The sequence below is a fragment of the Hippocampus zosterae genome, chromosome 2, assembly GCF_025434085.1.
Source record: "Hippocampus zosterae strain Florida chromosome 2, ASM2543408v3, whole genome shotgun sequence".
Taxonomy (NCBI): Eukaryota; Metazoa; Chordata; class Actinopteri; order Syngnathiformes; family Syngnathidae; genus Hippocampus; species Hippocampus zosterae.
The window spans coordinates 14,309,739-14,329,440 of NC_067452.1; the positions used below are offsets into that span (position 1 = coordinate 14,309,739).

Genomic DNA, 19,702 nt, shown 5'->3' on the forward strand with positions numbered 1-19,702 from the left:
ATGATTTGCGTCTCTGCTCCATAATCGGCAATGAAGGCAAGGCACGAACACGAAGTCTGCACTGACACGAACTTTGACAAGCGAGCGTGAGTGAGGTCTGGCTTGTTTCGGCAGGTGGCATTGTGTAGCCTAGTAATGGGTCCAGCGACACCGATGCATTGACACATGCGCCGGGCTCACAGAGCAAACCACGTGTCGATGCATGTGCTGCTTCATTACGTCACGTGATTGACACGTGAACTGCATTGACACAGTCCAGGCTTCTAATTGACACACCGGCTGTGTTGACACAGTCCAGGCTGCTAATTGACACATCGGCTGCGTTGACACAGTCCAGGCTGCTAATTGACACATCGGCTGCGTTGACACAGTCCAGGCTGCGAATTGACACGTGAACTGCACCGGTGCAGTTTAGATTCCATCGGCTGCTTGTCACAGTCCAGGCTGCGCCACTTAGTCCTGGGGGCGTCGAATCAGTGCAGAGGGCGTTGACGCAGCAAAAGCCCGCTGCACAGTGTTTATAAGGAAGTGCGTCTGGCGACACAATGCCACCTGCCGAAACAAGCCAGACCTCACTCACGCTCGCTTGTCGAAGTTCGTGTCAGTGCAGACTTCGTGTTCGTGCCTTGCCTTCCTTGCCGATTATGGAGCAGAGACGCAAATCATCCGCTGTGTGGGACCATTTTGATGTCCTGGAGAATATTGGATGTAGATGTCACATTGAAAGCAAGTAAATTGTTTGCATCTTACGCCGTACGAAAACAGGGAAGAACTACACGAGATACGCGTTGTTGTCATCAACGCCCCCTGAGTGTTTACTAAACACTCAATAGTGTGATCACTCCAAAACTGTCAACACAACATTTTTGTCGCTATTTGACATGAGCGCTCAAATCCAGTCCCAAGACCCCCTGTCCAGCATGTTTAAGATGTTTCCCTCCTCCAACACACCTGAATTAAATGATCGGCTCATTGGCTAGCTTTTCTGAAGCCTGATAATGCTCCTGATTATTTGAATCAGGTGTGTTGGAGGAGGGAGACATCTGAAACTGGCTCTCAAAGTCCGGACTCGGGCACCCCTGATTTCACACTTCAGTAAATGTTACTTTAACACTGTGTTGTGGGGATGCATATAGACGTTGGTGTTAAAATTAATGCCCTTGTAGTTTAATTATAAAACTAGGACAACAAAAGTCCTCAGGACATGCATAGAGACACTTGCAAGTTCCAACAGTAGAAGAAATTTGAAAAAAAAACATTACTTCTGACAGAGGAAATCAACGCAGAAGTGAAGTTTATCAATTTGGTTGTATGTCTCGTGAATAGTTGTGTCAGTCCACCAAGAATCAACTAAGTACCTTTGTTGTCAAAGCTAAGTATTATTTTACAAATATAGCGAACACATACCTGTAGATATTACATTCAAGCCATGCATTTTTTTGGACAAATCCTACATTTATTTCAATAACTAACCTCACAATTATTTGTAATCACTTTGTGCTGTAATGGTCCTGAACTGGGGTCACTGCCACCCCCCAACCCCCAAAACTTCGGAATACAATTAACCCGAATTGTTTGACCTTGATTTGAAGATTGCTACAGTACCTTCCGTTGAAATTAGAAATAGGCTTTGCCCTGTTGAAAATTGAAAATGTAAATCCGATTAGTGAGCCTCACTGAGGCGACCATTCATACATAAATCCTCATCTCACCCCTCGGGTGGTGTCCGTCCCTCATTCAGCTCGGGTCCTCTACCAGAGGCCAGGAAGCTTGAGGGTTCTGCGCAGTATCCTTGCTGTTCCCAGCACTGCACATTTCTGGACTGAGATGTCCGATGTTGTTCCCGGGATCTGTTGCAACCACTCATCCAGTTTGGGGGTCACTGCCCCGAGTGCTCCGACCACCACAGGCACGACTGTCACCTTTACCTTCCAGGCTCTCTCCAGCACCTCTCTAAGCCCTTGGTATTTCTCGAGTTTCTCATGTTCCTTCTTCCTGATGTTTCCATCACTTGGGACCGCTACATCCACTACAACGGCTTTCCTCTGCCCTTTATCTATGATCACGATATCTGGTTGGTTCGCCATTACCATCTTGTCAGTCTGGATCTGGAAGTCCCACAGGATCTTCGCTCTGTCATTCTCCACCACCTTCGGAGGTGTTTCCCATTTTGACCTTGGGGTTTCCAGTCCATACTCCGCACAGATGTTTCGGTAGACTATGCCAGCCACCTGGTTATGGCGTTCCATGTAGGCTTTCCCTGCCAGCATCTTACACCCTGCAGTTATGTGTTGGATCGTCTCAGGTGCCTCTTTGCACAACCTACACCTTGGGTCTTGTCTGGTGTGGTATATCTGGGCCTCGATGGCTCTGGTGCTCAAGGCCTGTTCCTGAGCAGCCAGGATGAGTGCCTCTGTGCTGTCCTTCAGGCCAGCCCTCTCTAGCCACTGATAGGACTTCTTGAGATCAGCCACTTCAGTTATGGTCCGGTGGTACATCCCGTGTAGGGGCTTGTCCTCCCATGATGGTCCCTCCTCCAGCGCCTCATCTTCTGTTCCCCATTGTCTGAGACATTCTCTGAGTACGTCATCCGTTGGAGCCTTCTCCTTGATGTATTCATGGAGCTTGGATGTTTCATCCTGGACAGTTGCTCTCACACTCACTAGTCCTCGGCCTCCTTCCTTTCGGCTTGCGTACAGTCTCAGGGTGCTGGATTTGGGATGGAACCCTCCATGCATGGTTAGGAGTTTTCGGGTCTCAATGTCCGTGGTCTGAATCTCTTCCTTTGGCCACCTTATTATTCCTGCAGGGTATCTGATCACTGGCAGGGCATAGCTGTTTATTGCCCGGGTCTTATTCTTGCCATTGAGCTGGCTTCTTAGGACTTGCCTCACTCGCTGGAGGTATTTGGCCGTAGCCGCTTTCCTTGTTGCCAGTTCGAGGTTGCCATTGGCTTGTGGTATACCAAGGTACTTGTAGCTGTCCTCAATGTCTGCTATTGTTCCTTCAGGGAGTGAGACCCCTTCAGTGCGGACTACCTTTCCTCTCTGAGTCACCATCCGACTACATTTCTCAAGCCCGAATGACATCCCGATGTCGCTGCTGTAGATCCTGGTTGTGTGGATCAGGGAATCTATGTCCCTTTCGCTCTTAGCATACAGCTTTATGTCATCCATGTAGAGGAGGTGACTGATTGTAGCTCCCTTTCTGAGGCGGTATCCATAGCCTGTCTTGGTGATTACTTGGCTTAGGGGGTTCAGTCCTATGCAGAACAGCAGTGGGGAGAGTGCATCACCTTGGTATATGCCACATTTGATATATATATATATATATATATATATAAATTTTTTTAAAAATCCTCATCTCACCCCTCGGGTGTTGTCCGTCCCTCATTCAGCTCGGGTCCTCTACCAGAGGCCAGGAAGCTTGAGGGTTCTGCGCAGTATCCTTGCTGTTCCCAGCACTGCACATTTCTGGACTGAGATGTCCGATGTTGTTCCTGGGATCTGTTGCAGCCACTCATCTAGTTTGGGGGTCACTGCCCCGAGTGCTCCGACCACCACAGGCACGACTGTCACCTTTATCTTCCAGGCTCTCTCCAGCTCCTCTCTGAGCCCTTGGTATTTCTCGAGTTTCTCATGTTCCTTCTTCCTGATGTTTCCATCACTTGGGACCGCAACATCCACTACAACGGCTTTCCTCTGCCCTTTATCTATGATCACGATATCTGGTTGGTTCGCCATTACCATCTTGTCAGTCTGGATCTGGAAGTCCCACAGGATCTTCGCTCTGTCATTCTCCACCACCTTCGGAGGTGTTTCCCATTTTGACCTTGGGGTTTCCAGTCCATACTCCGCACAGTTGTTTCGGTAGACTATGCCAGCCACCTGGTTATGGCGTTCCATGTAGGCTTTCCCTGCCAGCATCTTGCACCCTGCAGTTATGTGTTGGATCGTCTCAGGTGCCTCTTTGCACAACCTACACCTTGGGTCTTGTCTGGTGTGGTATATCTGGGCCTCGATGGCTCTGGTGCTCAAGGCCTGCTCCTGAGCAGCCAGGATGAGTGCCTCTGTGCTGTCCTTCAGGCCAGCCCTCTCTAGCCACTGATAGGACTTCTTGAGATCAGCCACTTCAGTTATGGTCCGGTGGTACATCCCGTGTAGGGGCTTGTCCTCCCATGATGGTCCCTCTTCCAGCGCCTCATCTTCTGTTCCCCATTGTCTCAGACATTCTCTGAGTACGTCATCCGTTGGAGCCTTCTCCTTGATGTATTCATGGAGCTTGGATGTTTCATCCTGGACAGTGGCTCTCACACTCACTAGTCCCCGGCCTCCTTCCTTTCGGCTTGCGTACAGTCTCAGGGTGCTGGATTTGGGATGGAACCCTCCATGCATGGTTAGGAGCTTTCGGGTCTTAACGTCCGTGGTCTGAATCTCTTCCTTTGGCCACCTTATTATTCCTGCAGGGTATCTGATCACTGGCAGGGCATAGCTGTTTATTGCCTGCGTCTTATTTTTGCCATTGAGCTGGCTTCTTAGGACTTGCCTCACTCGCTGGAGGTATTTGGCCGTAGCCGCTTTCCTTGTTGCCAGTTCGAGGTTGCCATTGGCTTGTGGTATACCAAGGTACTTGTAGCTGTCCTCAATGTCTGCTATTGTTCCTTCAGGGAGTGAGACCCCTTCAGTGCGGACTACCTTTCCTCTCTTAGTCACCATCCGACTACATTTCTCAAGCCCGAATGACATCCCGATGTCGCTGCTGTAGATCCTGGTTGTGTGGATCAGTGAATCTATGTCCCTTTCGCTCTTAGCATACAGCTTTATGTCATCCATGTAGAGGAGGTGACTGTAGCTCCATTTCTGAGGTGGTATCTATAGCCTGTCTTGGTGATTACTTGGCTTAGGGGGTTCAGTCCTATGCAGAACAGCAGTGGGGAGAGTGCATCACCTTGGTACAGTGCACTCCGCTTAATAGAACACCGGTTAATAGAGTAATCCGCTTAATAGAGCCAAAGGCTCTGGAACGGATTTGCCTAATGCAATTTCCTATAAAGATACTCTGCTTAGTAGAACAGATCTCCGCTTAATAGAACAGGCCGTAAGCAATGAACATTGTAAACTAGTGGTTTTCGAAGTGTAGCTATCGCGATACTGTACCACTATCGCGAGAAAATGCGGTAGTTCTAGCCGTATACAGTAACAGGTAGCACGCGTCACTCCACACGCACGTCACAATGGCTTCAACTTCATTCAAGAGACGAGGGCTATCACCTGCGGATAAGAAGGACATACTCAGACGATACGATGCATTGCCGGATTCTCAGACGGTACGCCCGTGGTTTCCAGGACTTCCCTCTTATCCAGCGCATTGAGAGGGAAGTCAACCGCAAAATTACGGACTCCTGTTTCCAGACAAAAGTAACGAAATTTTTCTCGTGATTTGAGATGTTTGACTGAAGTTGATTAAAGTTGTTGTTTTGTTGTTTGATTAAAGATATGGACGTCCACAGTCGAAATATCTCTTCTAACTCGTCAGCAGGGGTTTTTCTGCGTGCATAACTTGGTCGCCGACGTGTCTGAAGGTGTACCTAATAAAGTGTCTCCGGTTAATAGAAACTCCGCTTAGTAGAACAGAAGCGCTTCGGCCCAATGGTGTTCTATTAAGCGGAGTGCACTGTATATGCCACATTTGATGGACACTTGGGTAAGTGGCTTGCTATTGGCTTCAAGTGTGGTTTTCCACATTCTCATCGAGTTCGCAACGAAGGCTCTTAGGGTCCTGTTCACCTTATATAACTCCAAGCATTCATTGATCCATGTATGTGGCATCGTGTCATAGGCTTTCTTGTAATCAATCCAGGCTGTGCACAGGTTGGTACGTCGGAACCTGCAGTCTTGTGCGACTGTTCTGTCAACCAGGAGCTGATGTTTGGCTCCTCTGGTATCTCTACCAATGCCCTTCTGCGCTTCGTTCATGTATTGATCCATGTGTCCACTTATCTTAGCCGCAATGATGCCTGACATGAGCTTCCATTTTGTGGAGAGACAGGTTATTGGCCGATAGTTGGATGGGGCTGCACCCTTCAAGGGATCCTTCATGATCAGGATCGTTCGCCCTTCGGTTAGCTATTCTGGGTGAGTCCCATCCCTCAGCAGCTGGTTCATTTGTACTGCTAGGCGCTCATGGAGTGCTGTGAGTTTCTTTAGCCAGTAGGTGTGGACCATGTCCGGGCCTGGTGCTGTCCAGTTCTTCATATCTGAGACTCTTTCCTGTATGTCTGCCACTGTTATGGTAACTGGGTTCTGTTCAGGGAGGTTGCTGTGCTCCTCTCTCAGGGTCACCAGCCATTGTGCACTGCTGTTATGTGCAACCTCCTTCTCCCATATACCTTTCCAGTACCTTTCAGTTTCCAGTCTTGGTGGGTCAGCTCTATTGTTAGGACCCTGCCACTGAGCGTACACTTTCGCAGGTTGTGTTGCGAACAGCCTGTTTATTCGTCTGGCCTCATTCTCTTTCGTGTACCGCTTTAGGCGACTGGACAAGGCTTGAGCCTTTGTTTGGCAGTTTCGAGTGCTTCAGGTATGGTCATCTGGATGTACCTCTCGGGTATCGGCCTTTTCATCACACCTCTCTGGGCCTCCGTCAATTGACTCACATCTTTCCGAGCCGCCTTGATCTTAGCCTCCATCCATGGTGGGTAACGTATCTCATGGCTTCCATGATTGCTCTTATAGCCAAGCATCTCAAGGATCACTGATGCTGAAGCGTATATCAGCTCATTGGTTTCCGTGATCGTTACGGTAGGGATCGTCCTCAGTGCTGCATTAACACTTTCGATGAGTCTTTCAGATGGTACTTCACATAGCCGTTGTAATCGGTTTCTAGGTTGCCCAGCTTTCATTCTCGCCAGCTTTTCATTCTTAGCTTTCAGGTCAGTTGCTGCCTCGCTCAGCATTTCATTCATTAGGGCTGGCCACCCAATCTCATCATCTGCATTCATTGGGGCTTGCCTCCCAATCTCTTGTATGACCTCCTCCTCTGATCTGGCAGCCTGGGGCCCTTCACCATGGAACCTGCGTTGTACCTCATCAATCTCAAGTTGTGACAGCAGTTGCCGTTTGTGGATGTTGGAACACTGAGCTACTAGTTGTTTCGTGGTCAACCGTGACTGTGGGTTTCGAAGTAACCATTTAGCCCACATTCTCTGTATGTAACCCCTCTGACTAGGGTTGCTTGAGTAGTAGCATTCCAACAGAGCCATGTTATCGCATCTCGCCCATCTCCGCTTTGTTCCAGTAGCCCATTTTTCATCAAGGTGCTCTGGTTCCCCAGCACCTGACGCAGACCTTGTTTGGCCGGGCGACGTCTGAGCCGGCATGTCATTCGTTTTATTGTCTCTCATCATTGTATGAGGTAGGCATTAGCGTGAAGGATCTTGCCCAAGGACCCACACTGGATGGTGTTATGTGCTCATTTTAACCGATGCCTTACCAACTGAGCTCTCCAGCCGCTATATATATATATATATATATATATATATATGTGTATATATATATATATATATATATATATATATATATATATATATATATATATATATACACGCTGTCCAAGTGAAGACATTCAGTGTTTTTTTAAACGATAACCACAAACCCAACCCAAGCCTCCATAAACATTTTCTTTATCAGCAGCAGTATTAGTGGCACGGTGTCCCTTTTGCCAATCGAGCTCATATGAATACGTTCATGTCCTACGTGAGTCGCCAGAGGTGGCTGTTGATGATTAACGGGAAACTCAAGATGGCACAAGTTGACAATTATTTGAAAGAAGTCATCCTGTGTTGTTATATCTCCAAGAGAGGAAGTGTGAGTGGGTGATGAATGTTAATAAATGTCTTTTGTATAAACATGTGTTTGTTGAGCTTTCACTCATGATCATGTCCACTTTCAAGAGATTTTTACAGGAAAACCCAAATGACGCTGTGAAATGTGTCACCACACCAAGACAAATGTCAAATGGAATAGTCATATCGTAAAATGGCTGCATTATGTTAAATTCAACTGGGTATCGATTTTTTTAATGACATCTGACTACAGATGGCTTTAAAAGAGGCTGCAAGCCGTTGAATGCCACTGCCACAGTCTTCCATGTGGTTGGAATTAATTGAAATAATTTTTTGTTTTGATTCGGTTACGTTCAATAACAATTATATAATGAATGAATTGCTTTGGGTTCAAATCTGAGTATGAAATATCCATATTGTTACTAATTCACAAGTTAGAGCAAGAAGTCTCTACTATTTGCAGCACTGCATGTTCTGAGAATGTCTTCCACAAGAAAGTAAAATTGGTATTGTGTGAAATCCTAAACTGAATCGAAAAACAAAGTGAATCGAATTGTATAGATTTTGGAAATGAATACGCTGCCCTAAATGCGACTCCGCTTTCTGAGTGTTGAGCCTCTCCATGCACATCCATTTCGAGCCGTATTTCTCGACTATGCCGCCCTCAGATGACCATGATTTTCAGGGTTTTTTTCTTTTTGGAGGTAGTTGTACTTTTTTTCTGTTACTTCACAAAAAATACATTGAACAAAACGACCGTATGAAACGGCTTTTTGCCATTGACAGTAGCAGTCTTGTCAAATGAGATTCGTGTTTGTTTGTTTTTTCTTTTAAGAAAAATCTTTCAATTTTATCAAAAGACGGCTGTATTTCAGTCATTGAAATCTTGCAAGTGGGGCCTGTTTACTTACAATGGCCCGTGAAAAATAATTTTCAACATAAATGATTTATTTGCACGGTTTATGAATGAAAACGTATCCTACAGTGAATTCACATTGGAGTGTACCAAAGTGTGTTACCTGACAATTACTTAATTGAATTGTTTGAAAAGGTACTGTACATGTGTTTTTTTTTGTTCCTGTTTTTTATTTATTTATTTATTTATTTAGTTTAAAGAGGAATCTTCAAGTTTCCGCTTTGCCGGACGCCCATATTTGTATTTAACATCTTTGGGCTAAGCATTGCTTCTCCCATGCAATCATTCAAGGGATTAGGTATTCATTCCTTGTTTTACCCTCATTGCTCCAAGTGAAATAAGACTGCACTTTGTTTTCAATGCTAAGAACAGATCACCAGACAGCTAAACTTGGCTGAAGCCTTAACTTGACCTCCTCCATTTTCCTAGATTGATCTTATCCTCTTTGGTCAATTTATTTATTGATTCTTTTTGACTTGCGATATGAGAGCTCGATGGCAACAGTGAGTTTTACTGCATAAAAGCAGCACTTTGGCTGACAGCCAATAATTCTTTAAAAAATAGGCTTGATCCTGTTTAATGCCACACCCAGGCAGTTTACTGTCAAATTAAACATCAAACAAAGATAATGCTATATCATGTATTTTACACAAGTGGGAAGGCACACATCGAGATTAGCAACCATTGACACCCTCATCCGCATCATCCCTGAATGCGAACCGATCCAACACTGCCCGCGCGTAAGTCAGGTGAGTGTGCCACTTCGCCATCAGCGACGTTGGTGAGGGAAAGTGTGCTTTGAAATTGAATCTGAGTTAGTGTGCTAATTTCCCTCAACTCTAATAATAACCCTGCTTGATGATGGAAGTGAGCGTCATCCCAAAAGAGAATGCAGAACCTTCCGAAAATTGCCTCTTGAATTGCATTTCTATTCGCCTCGAGACATAAACGCACACATCATATATGCGGCAGCATTTCAACAGAGGCTGTTTTTTTTTCTGATAATCAGTGACCCAATTCAAATGCTCCTGTTATTGTTCAAAGCCTCTCCATTTCACACATTAACCCAAGTGCATGTCCTTGTTAGTTAAGCAATAAAATGGAGAAGGGAGTGGAAGGCTTTAAAAGGGAGCAAGGCAAGTCCCGGCAATGCAGACAGCTGTTGGTTGTCTTTCAGGGCAGCCAAGATGTTTGTGGATGATCGGATAGTGACTCTCTTCAAAAGGAACTCCCATCACACCTTGACTTACTGGAGTGTTTTCTTCAGCTTTGGACTGTGCATCGCCTTCCTGGGGCCGACCATTCTGGACTTGCAGTGTCAAACCAAGTCCACGCTGAGCCAGATTACCTGGGTGTTCTTCTCTCAGCAGTTCTGCTTGCTGATAGGCAGCTCAGTCGGCGGCGTTTTCAAGAGGACGTAAGTATAGCCCCAAAGAGAACTTCGCGGCTCTTGCGGGCTGTCTGCCGATGCTGGAGACCTCGTCGTCTTTCACTCTCCATTCCAGGTTATCCACTGCCCTGTCCGCTCTATTTGTGTCGGCGCTCCTCATCTCGGTGATTTTTGCCATCATCCCTTTGTGCCACAATGTCCTGGTGTTGGCAGTGGCCATGGCTGTGTCCGGTTTGGCCATGGGACTCATTGACACCATCGCAAACATCCAACTGGTCGCCATCTACCAGAAGGACTCGGCCGTTTTTCTGCAGGTGAAAACAAAGGCCTCATCATCTGGCAAAGGATGACATGTACGGTCGTCGTGGTGATCCAAGGCATACAAGTCAGGTGTTTGCTTTTTGCCACGCAGGCTCTCCATTTCTTCATCGGCTTCGGAGCCCTGGTGAGCCCGCTGATTGCGGATCCCTTCCTCTCCGAGCACGGCTGCGGGAATCATACTGGCAACGGGACGGAGATCATGCATCACTTTAGGAACATGCTGAGAAGCAGTGTTATTGCCGAGCACAACATCACTCACAGCCTCTTGTCCCACGGGGGAGGCGGGGAGGAGTCCAGTGTGCACTACGCCTTCTGGATCATGGCTGTTATCAATGTAAAGACTCCAAAGACAGACGCTGACTGACTTGAGGTGAGATGTTAGCTCTCCGGTGGAAAATTCATCTGATTTGGTTTGGTGCCCTCAGCTGCCCGTGCCGCTCGCTGTGCTCGTGTTGATGTATCGCGAGCGGCTGCTGCCGTGCTGCCCTAGCGGCACCCCTCAACTGCTGGACAAAGATGAACTGGCCTTGGAGAACCAGCAGGGAGCTGAGGGAGCGCAAGTGGAGCAGACAGCGCACGAAGCTGGAGGTAGAGAATAATGATATGCCTAACAAACAAAATAATAACAACAAAACAATAATGATAACAAAATAATAATGATAAAAAAAACATTTTGTGCACCTCCATGTGTCACTTGTGCGCACAGGTCATGGGGATATCTTCAGCTGCTGTCAGAATGATAACCTACGTGGCCTGCCACTATCCTTCTTCATGATTCACATTCTCGGTGGGATGGTGCTCTTCATGACTGATGGCATTGTCGTGAGTGAGCTTCACACACATAAATACACACACGGTGCTGCATAAAAAGTCAGCCTACTTGGATGTCTGCAAACAGGTGGATTATTCTGATAAATTCTTCTTCCAACAATGTCATATAATCTGAATAGCATGCGGGCACAATTTGACCACATTATTGCACCGAATATTTGTGACTTGACTTCGACTTTAAGGACCTGTGATATTTGAAGACAATCGGTGGAGCAACACATATAGACAGATAATCAAGCAATACTTACTGGCAGGGCGGCCCAGTAGTCCAGTGGTTAGCACGTCGACTTCACAGTGCAGAGGTACCGGGTTCAATTCCAGCTCCGGCCTCCCTGTGTGGAGTATGCATGTTCTCCACGGGCCTGCGTGGGTTTTCTCCGGGTACTCCGGTTTCCTCCCACATTCCAAAAACATGCGTGGCAGGCTGATTGAACTCTCTAAAATTGTTCCTAGGTGTGAATGTGGGCGTGGATGGTTGTTTGTCTCTGTGTGCCCTGCAATTGGCTGGCAACCGATTCAGGGTGTCCCCCGCCTACTGCCCGAAGACAGCTGGGATAGGCTCCAGCACCCCCCGCGACCCTAGTGAGGATCAAGCGGTTCGGAAAATGGATGGATGGATGGATACTTACTGGCATATACTCTTTATCCTTATCCTACACTTTATTCGGCAAGCCTCCTCGCTGCCCATCTTTAAAGCCCTCCTCAAAAGTCACTTGTATTCTTTGGCGTTCGACTCAGCATGATTTTACTGCTTGGTGCTTTCTACCGCCTTTATTACCATTTTGTCTTACTGTTTATTCTGTATGTTAAATCGCTCCATGTTCAGCACTTTGTACGCAGCGATGGCTGTTTGAAAGTGCTCTATAAATACTGTTGACTTGACTTGACTTTGCAAAAACTGACTTACAGTAGTTGAGTGAAACCCCCCTTTTTTGCATGACTGTATTATATTACAGCCAAGTGACCGAGTCTCTGTCTCTCTCTCTCTCTCTCTCTCTCTCTCTCTCTCTCTCTCTCTCTCTCTCTCTCTCTCTCTCACACACACACACACACACACACACACACACACACACACACACACTAGAAGTAGACAGAACATTTGATGTCAAAATATTTACATTCTCTGTTCTTAACATACTGTATACTGTGCTTATTCAAAGACCCATTTAAACCTTTTTGTTTGTTTGTTTGTTTTTTGGGGACTAGGCTGAAATTTAACCTTGCATCTCCATACGTCACCGTGCTCCATAACCGACCGTTCCAACGTGACATAATGAAGGCCAACTTTGTTTTTCAGGGGGCGTATGCTGGTTTTGTCTACACATATGCTGTTGCACCACCCATGTCTCTTCCTCACAAGGCAGCAGGCTATTTAGCCAGCATTTTTTGGGCAGCCATCACCGCCGGTCGACTGCTGTCCATCCCTCTCTCGTACCGCTTCCAAGTCATGAGACTGCTCGTGTTCAACCTGGTAATGAAACATTGAAAAGTCGAATGTGACGCACGCACACAACTTGATGTTCAATGCAATGCACGCTCCATTTTGCAGGCCGGAGCCATTGTCACCGTGTTGCTGCTGCTGATCTTCTACACCAGCAGCACATTTTTGTATGTTGGCACCTGTTTGTGCGGCCTTTTTCTCAGCAGCATCTTCCCATGCATGCTTGCCTACACCGAAGACATCCTTGATTACCAGGGTACGCGTGAGGCGGCACAAATGCACAGAGGAAACCACACATGAAATACAAACAATGCCATGTTGCATCTAGGTTGCGCTACGTCGGTGCTGGTGACGAGTGCAGGAATGGGAGAGATGGTAATGCAGGTTCTGGTTGGCTCAGTAAGTCGAAGGGCTGCGGCCACAAAAGTCATCATATTTGTCCCCGAAAAAAAACTATTGTTAGGGATTTAGTGATACCATTATTTCCCCAGATTATCCAAACTGAAGGCAGCTACAGCTTCCTTCTGTGTGGAGTGATTATGGCCAGCATTGGTTTCATCCTCTTCATGGCTCTGCTGTTCTTCCATCGGATGCACAGAAACTACCTCACAGGTATGGCAGCCTCTCTTCTCAGGACACTGTAGTGTATGTTGGCCTGCTGCTGAATTTCACCTTGGTCTTCATCCACTTGCCCGCCATCCTCCCCTTGCGCCACGCTAGGAACGACAAAAAAGTCCGCCATGGTGGAGGAAGAAACTCCAGGAGTGAATGCATTGCCCACAGCTGAGCCAAAACAGGAGGCACGGAAGAGCTGAGAGAGCCGCCCGCTCGGTTGTCTTCCTGTCACTCGGCGCAAAGACTCTTGTTACTTTTTGCATGCTGCAGGGAACAAGGTATTTTGTTGTCATTTGCGACAAGGATGGCCATAATCATTGATTGTTTGATAGCTTCACATGTGTGGATTTGATCATTCATAAATCGCAGTATGACGCAATTTAGGCAGTAGAGGACTGCTTAACTTCGACTTTCATTCAATCTCTACTGGTTGGCTGCGACAGCTGGGTCTTCTTTGGCACATTCTCAGTACCACTCTGGCATTGAACTGAAACACAAGTTCAGAGCGTTCACAGAGACTCTCCCTTCAAAATACCAAAAAAAAAAAAAAATCAAATAAAAAAACAATCCAATCTAAGTTCAGTTCATCAATTGATGAATTGTCTGCCATCAGGGAAATGTCACTAAATAACCATCCCTAAGTTGCAAATGAAAAAGTGTTTTATTTTGAAGAGCATGTGGAAACTCCTTGAATAGTTTGATGTCGTTTTTATAACTAATAAATATTCTGAAACTGTTGCTGTATTTGTGAACATGGTCGCAATTCAGATTTGTGTTGTTATTTTTAGCTTCCCAAATCACTTCGTTCTTGCTTATACGGTGAGGATTTAGTACTTGGCAAAGTGACAACGACTAACACGGAAGCGGCTTCAATGCAACTAATTTGTTGTTGCCAGCCGCTTCATCTACACACATCCACAAGGGGGCAGGAGAGATTACATTGAACCCGAGGGCCAGAAAACGTCGTGGATTTGCAACTCAGTCTTCAATTGCCGCACTTAATTATTACACTTTAAAAACAAACAAAAAACGCTATTACATTTAAAGTGTCAGGAGCACAGGGAACAGAGGAGAAATTTAGCATTTGTGCCCTCTCCAGAGTGCTATTCCTTATTGTAAAATGAGCGGGGTGTAGGTAGGGGCGGAGGGTGGCATGAGGAAGAATGAAATAAATTATTTGTTTCATGTGCTTGGATCATAATATGCACAGCATTTGTTGCTCGAAAGCCACCCCTGCAGTCGAAACTTAAGGCTGTGTGTAAAGCTGAACTGTGGCAGTTTTTTTGCTTTGTGGCCCTGGATTTCACACCTCTGTCCATTACACATTTGATTGGCCGGTCCTAACTTGCATTTTGCTTGTGAATTTGTGCAACAATACCTTTACAAGTCAAAACTTTAGGATTGGGCATTTAAGTCAGTCAGAGTATTTCTGTTCTCATCAAGTACACTGTTCATTCGTATTCCAGCTAATATGTGTGCTGCCTCGATTAAGAGGTGACAGCCAAATCACATTAGGCACATTAGGTGAAAAAATAGCTGCCTGAAGACACCTGGGATAGGCTCCAGTATGCCCGCCACCCTCCTGAAGATAAATGCATCAGACAATGGATGGATGGATGGATGGATGGATGGATGGAGGTTAAAATTCAGCTGTCAGATGAAAATTCTTTGACTGAGTCGTAGAAGCAGAAGTAAAACTAAAAACAAATCCTGTTGCCAAAACAGAATCGGCCAGCTGCATGAAAGAAGATTCTACAAGAGGAGTCAAGCAAATGTCAGCCACTCTCATGACTGTTGCCAAGTTTTACACGACCCAAAGTCTTCTGTCACAGCACAACCAAGTCCAATGTCTCCAAAGTGAAACAATTTGAAGCTCAGCCAAAGCTGTTGAGAAAAATAAGCCTCAAAAGACAAAATGTCATGATTACTTCAGAAATCAAAGTTGCCCGACACTGGTCGCCTGTCGGTTGCAGGGCACAGTTTGACAAACAACCAGTCACACTCAAATATACACATCTGGACAATGTTAGACAATATCTTTGCACGAACAAGATGTATCGTACGAAATTATTCCCTCACAGAATGCTGTTTTGTTTTGCTACGTTTCTCTGACTATGATGTTGTATTATCGTTATATTTGTTGTGAGACAAAACAAGATCTTTTTTGTAAAGGTGGTGCCAGTCGTATGAGGTAGATGACAACTGTTGGCCACAAATGTCCGCGGCAAAGGGGAAAGATGCAGACATCAGATTGTATTGGGAGTATCTTCATGTCAGCTGGACATTTGGTGCGTTGCTTAGATGCTTTGGAGGAAGAAGGACAATCACCCGAACCATTTCTCCTCAGAAACATCGCAGGCACGCTGGAGCCTCCCCTAACCGTCTTCGGGACAGAGACGGGGGACACCCTGAACTGGTTGCCAGCCAATCACAGGGCACACATAGACAAACAACAATGCGTCAGAACTCGGGCCAATTTAAAACATTCCATGGGCCTATCATGCATGTTTTTGAAATGTGGGAGGAAACCGGACTCCCCGCTGAACAGCCACACTATCACGGGGAGAACATGCAAACTCCACACTAGAAGGCCGAGGCCGGATTCGAACCCACGACCTTTGCTCTGTGAGGTGTAGGTGCTAACCGATCGACCACTTTTCCACCTGAAGGGCAATCTGGCTTCTGCAAATTTTAGTTCTTAAGACACGAATGATATGTGCAACCTGGGAATTTAACAACAACAAAACAGGCGAATGTCAAAAAGGCGGATGAAGCATTACACGGTATTACTGGGTAAGTGGCTGAGATTGAAAAAAAAAATGGGTTTGCTCACTACCGCAAATGTCAGCAGCTTACTTCTGATTTCCTTCTCTAAGCGATGTGCCAATTAAGATGTTTCGGGTTCCCTGTAAACTCAAGGAATGGAAAGTGGATAAATGATGAATTTGAGGACACTTTGCGAGTTCACGTAGTGGAGACTGTACCTTATACAGGTCCTTCATCCATCCACTTTATATAATGTTTGCCCCAGCTCAAATGTCATCAATGATGTCACAACTCCCACTCAACAGTTGACGTTGGAAGGGGGAAGCTGAGCCTGATTGCACAACTTGACCACGAACACGACATAAGAGGAAGACCTCAATATTGCCCCATTTGTTTGCATGCCACATTGTTATTTCCTCTGTAATCATGAGAAGCTGTGGGCCAATATTTGTCTTTCTCAAAGGTAATTGTGTTGTCTTTTGTGGGTGTGGGATGGCTGCAGTTGAACCAATGTGTGACCTATTTAATATGTTTGTGTTTTGCAGCTCCGCTCCTCTTCATTCTCTGGCTTCCAAAGCAATTGGCGGTCCCAGATGAGCTGAAGGCACCCATGGTAGTAAGAGGAGCCTTTGGAGAGTCTTTGACTGTGCCTTGCCGGTACCAGCCTCAGTTCAGAAACAGCACAAAGTACTGGTGCAGGGGCCCAATTTATGAGCTGTGCAAGATCAAAGCCAAAACGCCAAAGCAGCGCAATCATGACAGATGCTCCATTGCTGATGACAAGGAGGCGGGAGTCTTCATTGTTACCATGAGGGCTCTCAGGCCAAGTGACGGAGACATGTATTGGTGTGTTATTGCCAGGCCTGGAAGGAATATTTTCGCTGGCGTCAAGATCAGCCTATCCAACAAAGGTACACCTCCTTTCAAGAGATATACATGCTAACTACTTACAGGGGTTTTATAAGGACTTGCCTTAGCTCGATTGTTGTAGCTACTGTATATTTATGGTACAAATGTTATTTTGACTGGTTTGTTGTCTGCTTAATTCTGTCCCCACTATGACAAAATACCTTCAGTAAACATTTAAATGACATCAGATTAAGTCCAAGTATGCTTGTAAATATAACAAACAATTGTTTCATAACAGCAACCAGCACAGTGCCAGAAAATTCATCTGAGACAAATGAAGCCAAAACGTGGTGAGTAAAAAACAAAACAAACAAAAACATATTTGTTTAAATGCCACTCAGAAATGAAATCTCACCTTCCGCTGCATTAGGCACACTAAAATAAGGTTTTCCAAATTACTGTCAGCACAATATTGTAATAGGCGCTGTTGGACTTCCATTGTGTTAAATCAATACCAATCCAACAGTACGGTAGGTTTGGTTTAATGCGTGTGCTTTGTTCTAATAGTTTGCCTCTCTCATTTTACTAAACAGAATTCAGCACACTATTGGAAAACTGCTGTACACAGCTGCAATAGTAAAGTGTCTCTTCATCAATAATCTTTGGCTGGATCTTGTACTGGAACTTCTTATTTTGGTAACCCTGTGGTCAATGACTCTAAATCAGGGGTGCCCATGAGGTAGATCCTGATCTACCGGTAGATCTAAGACAGGTCCCAAGTAGATCCGAGGAGTGTCGAGAAGAAAAAAAACAAACAACCATTTGTGTGTCTTTGTACATGTTAGTAATATATTTTTTGTGTTAATATACACTGCACCCTAATCATCTTATCAGTCTCATTTCCACTATTTTTTAAAAATAAAATAAAGCACGTAAATCTTAAATTTAGGGTGGCGCGTGATTACCTAACCGGAGGTTGTTAGCGCTCAGCAGTTTGCAATTGCAGCTTGTGATCAGAGCTGTTGCGCTCTATCTTTTATTGTGATGATTCTCATTCAGAGTTTGCGTCTTGTACAATTCACCGAGGGCACGAGCAAAGAATAGGAATCTAGGAGGGCCCAGGGAAGCACTTTAAAACGATACGTGTGAGCTACGATAGTTCATTCATTCATTCATCTTCTGAGCCGCTTGATCCTCTGGAGCCTATCCCAGCTGTCTTCGGGCAGTAGGCGGGGGACACCCTGAATCGGTTGCCAGCCAATCGCAGGGCACACAGAAACGAACAACCATTCGCACTCACACCTAGGGACAATTTGGAGTGTTCAATCAGCCTGCCACGCATGTTTTTGGAATGTGGGAGGAAACCGGAGCACCCGGAGAAAACCCACGCAGGCCCGGGGAGAACATGCAAACTCCACACAGGGAGGCCGGAGCTGGAATCGAACCCGGTACCTCTGAACTGTGAAGCCGACGTGCTAACCACTGGACTACCGGGCCGCCAGCTACGATAGTTAACAGGCTGAAAAACTGTGTGGCATGCCTCTGTTTCAGGCTGTTTCTCATCATGGTGTCATCGTGTGTGTGTGTGTGTGTGTGTGTGTGTATGTGTGTGTGTGTGTGTGTGTGTGTGTGTGAGTGTGTGTGTGTGTGTGCGCGCGCATGCGCGCCGGTAAAGGTAGATCCCGGGAGGTTAGTTGATCGAAAAGTAGATCTTCAATCCAAAAAGTTTGGGCACCCCTGCTCTAAATGCTTCATGCAAGTTGTGCTGTTTGCTTTATTCTTCGTGTAGGTGGTGGGAGCCTCTTCGATGGATCCTATTTTTGACAATGCTGTTTAGTTTGGTCTCGACTCATTTAGCTGCATGGATGTTAATGACTGCATGCAAAAGATGTCACCCAAATGTCATCCATCAACAAAACAGCAATATTTATGAGTAAAAAAAAAAATCAAGGAAAGGTGTGAAATATTATTACATGTATTGTTTTTCAGAAATGCTTCAGGATACAGTATATTTAATCTAAGGATGTGCGAATAAAAGCCTTACTGCAGTCTGAATGTGTTGAAGTTAAATTAGTTTGGATATGTCAATACTGCTTGTATGCATTTATGATTGTGTACATTTTGGGTTCAAATTGTTTATTTTATTTCATTTATATGTAAGGGGAAAGTTTAACTCATGTACTGCTCATCTATTTATCTATCTCTCTATCTATCAGCACCATTGGAGATCGGTGTGAAGACTTTTTTGAGACATGGTATACTGATAGAACGTGTTAATATAGATGTTGATTCACAATCCAGCCCTCCAAACAGAAAGAGTATTTGAAATAAAAATGAAGTAAAATGCATTCATATTTCCGTTTTTTTTAAATGTATGTTTTTTTCTCTTTGGTCTGGCGAATAGTATGGGTAGGAAGTACTCATATTCATCTGATATTTATTATTATTGTTCATTCATTCATTCATCTTCCGTACCGCTTGATCCTCACTAGGGTCGCGGGGGGTGCTGGAGCCTATCCCAGCCGTCTCCGGGCAGTAGGCGGGGGACACCCTGAATCGGTTGCCAGCCAATCGCAGGGCACACAGAGACGAACAACCATTCACACTCACACTCACACCTAGGGACAATTTAGAGTGTTCAATCAGCCTGCCACGCATATTTTTGGAATGTGGGAGGAAACCGGAGCACCCGGAGAAAACCCACACAGGCCCGGGGAGAACATGCAAACT

The 19,702-nt window shown here is 45.6% G+C and overlaps 3 protein-coding genes across 3 annotated transcripts; 2 read left to right on the forward strand and 1 right to left on the reverse strand.

Moving 5' to 3' along the window:
• Positions 1-1,258: 1,258 nt before the first annotated feature.
• Positions 1,259-4,234, reverse strand: LOC127596235 (uncharacterized). Its single transcript, XM_052058488.1, has 3 exons — positions 3,681-4,234; positions 1,929-2,102; positions 1,259-1,264 (listed from the first exon to the last, which is right to left on the reverse strand). The coding sequence occupies exons 1-3, from the start codon at positions 4,152-4,154 to the stop codon at positions 1,259-1,261; spliced, it is 654 nt and encodes a 217-aa protein (XP_051914448.1). The 5' UTR covers positions 4,155-4,234.
• Positions 4,235-9,923: 5,689 nt separating this feature from the next.
• mfsd4ab (major facilitator superfamily domain containing 4Ab) lies at positions 9,924-13,791 on the forward strand. Its single transcript, XM_052058081.1, has 10 exons — positions 9,924-10,176; positions 10,265-10,463; positions 10,562-10,804; positions 10,896-11,058; positions 11,177-11,292; positions 12,599-12,772; positions 12,851-12,998; positions 13,071-13,141; positions 13,234-13,354; positions 13,463-13,791. The coding sequence occupies exons 1-10, from the start codon at positions 9,947-9,949 to the stop codon at positions 13,555-13,557; spliced, it is 1,560 nt and encodes a 519-aa protein (XP_051914041.1). The 5' UTR covers positions 9,924-9,946; the 3' UTR covers positions 13,558-13,791.
• A 2,280-nt stretch (positions 13,792-16,071) lies between these two features.
• Positions 16,072-19,027, forward strand: LOC127596080 (CMRF35-like molecule 3). Its single transcript, XM_052058246.1, has 4 exons — positions 16,072-16,150; positions 16,669-17,034; positions 17,262-17,322; positions 18,762-19,027. Exons 1-4 carry the CDS (start codon positions 16,111-16,113, stop codon positions 18,907-18,909), a joined length of 615 nt encoding a protein of 204 aa, XP_051914206.1. The 5' UTR covers positions 16,072-16,110; the 3' UTR covers positions 18,910-19,027.
• The last annotated feature ends 675 nt before the right edge of the window (positions 19,028-19,702 follow it).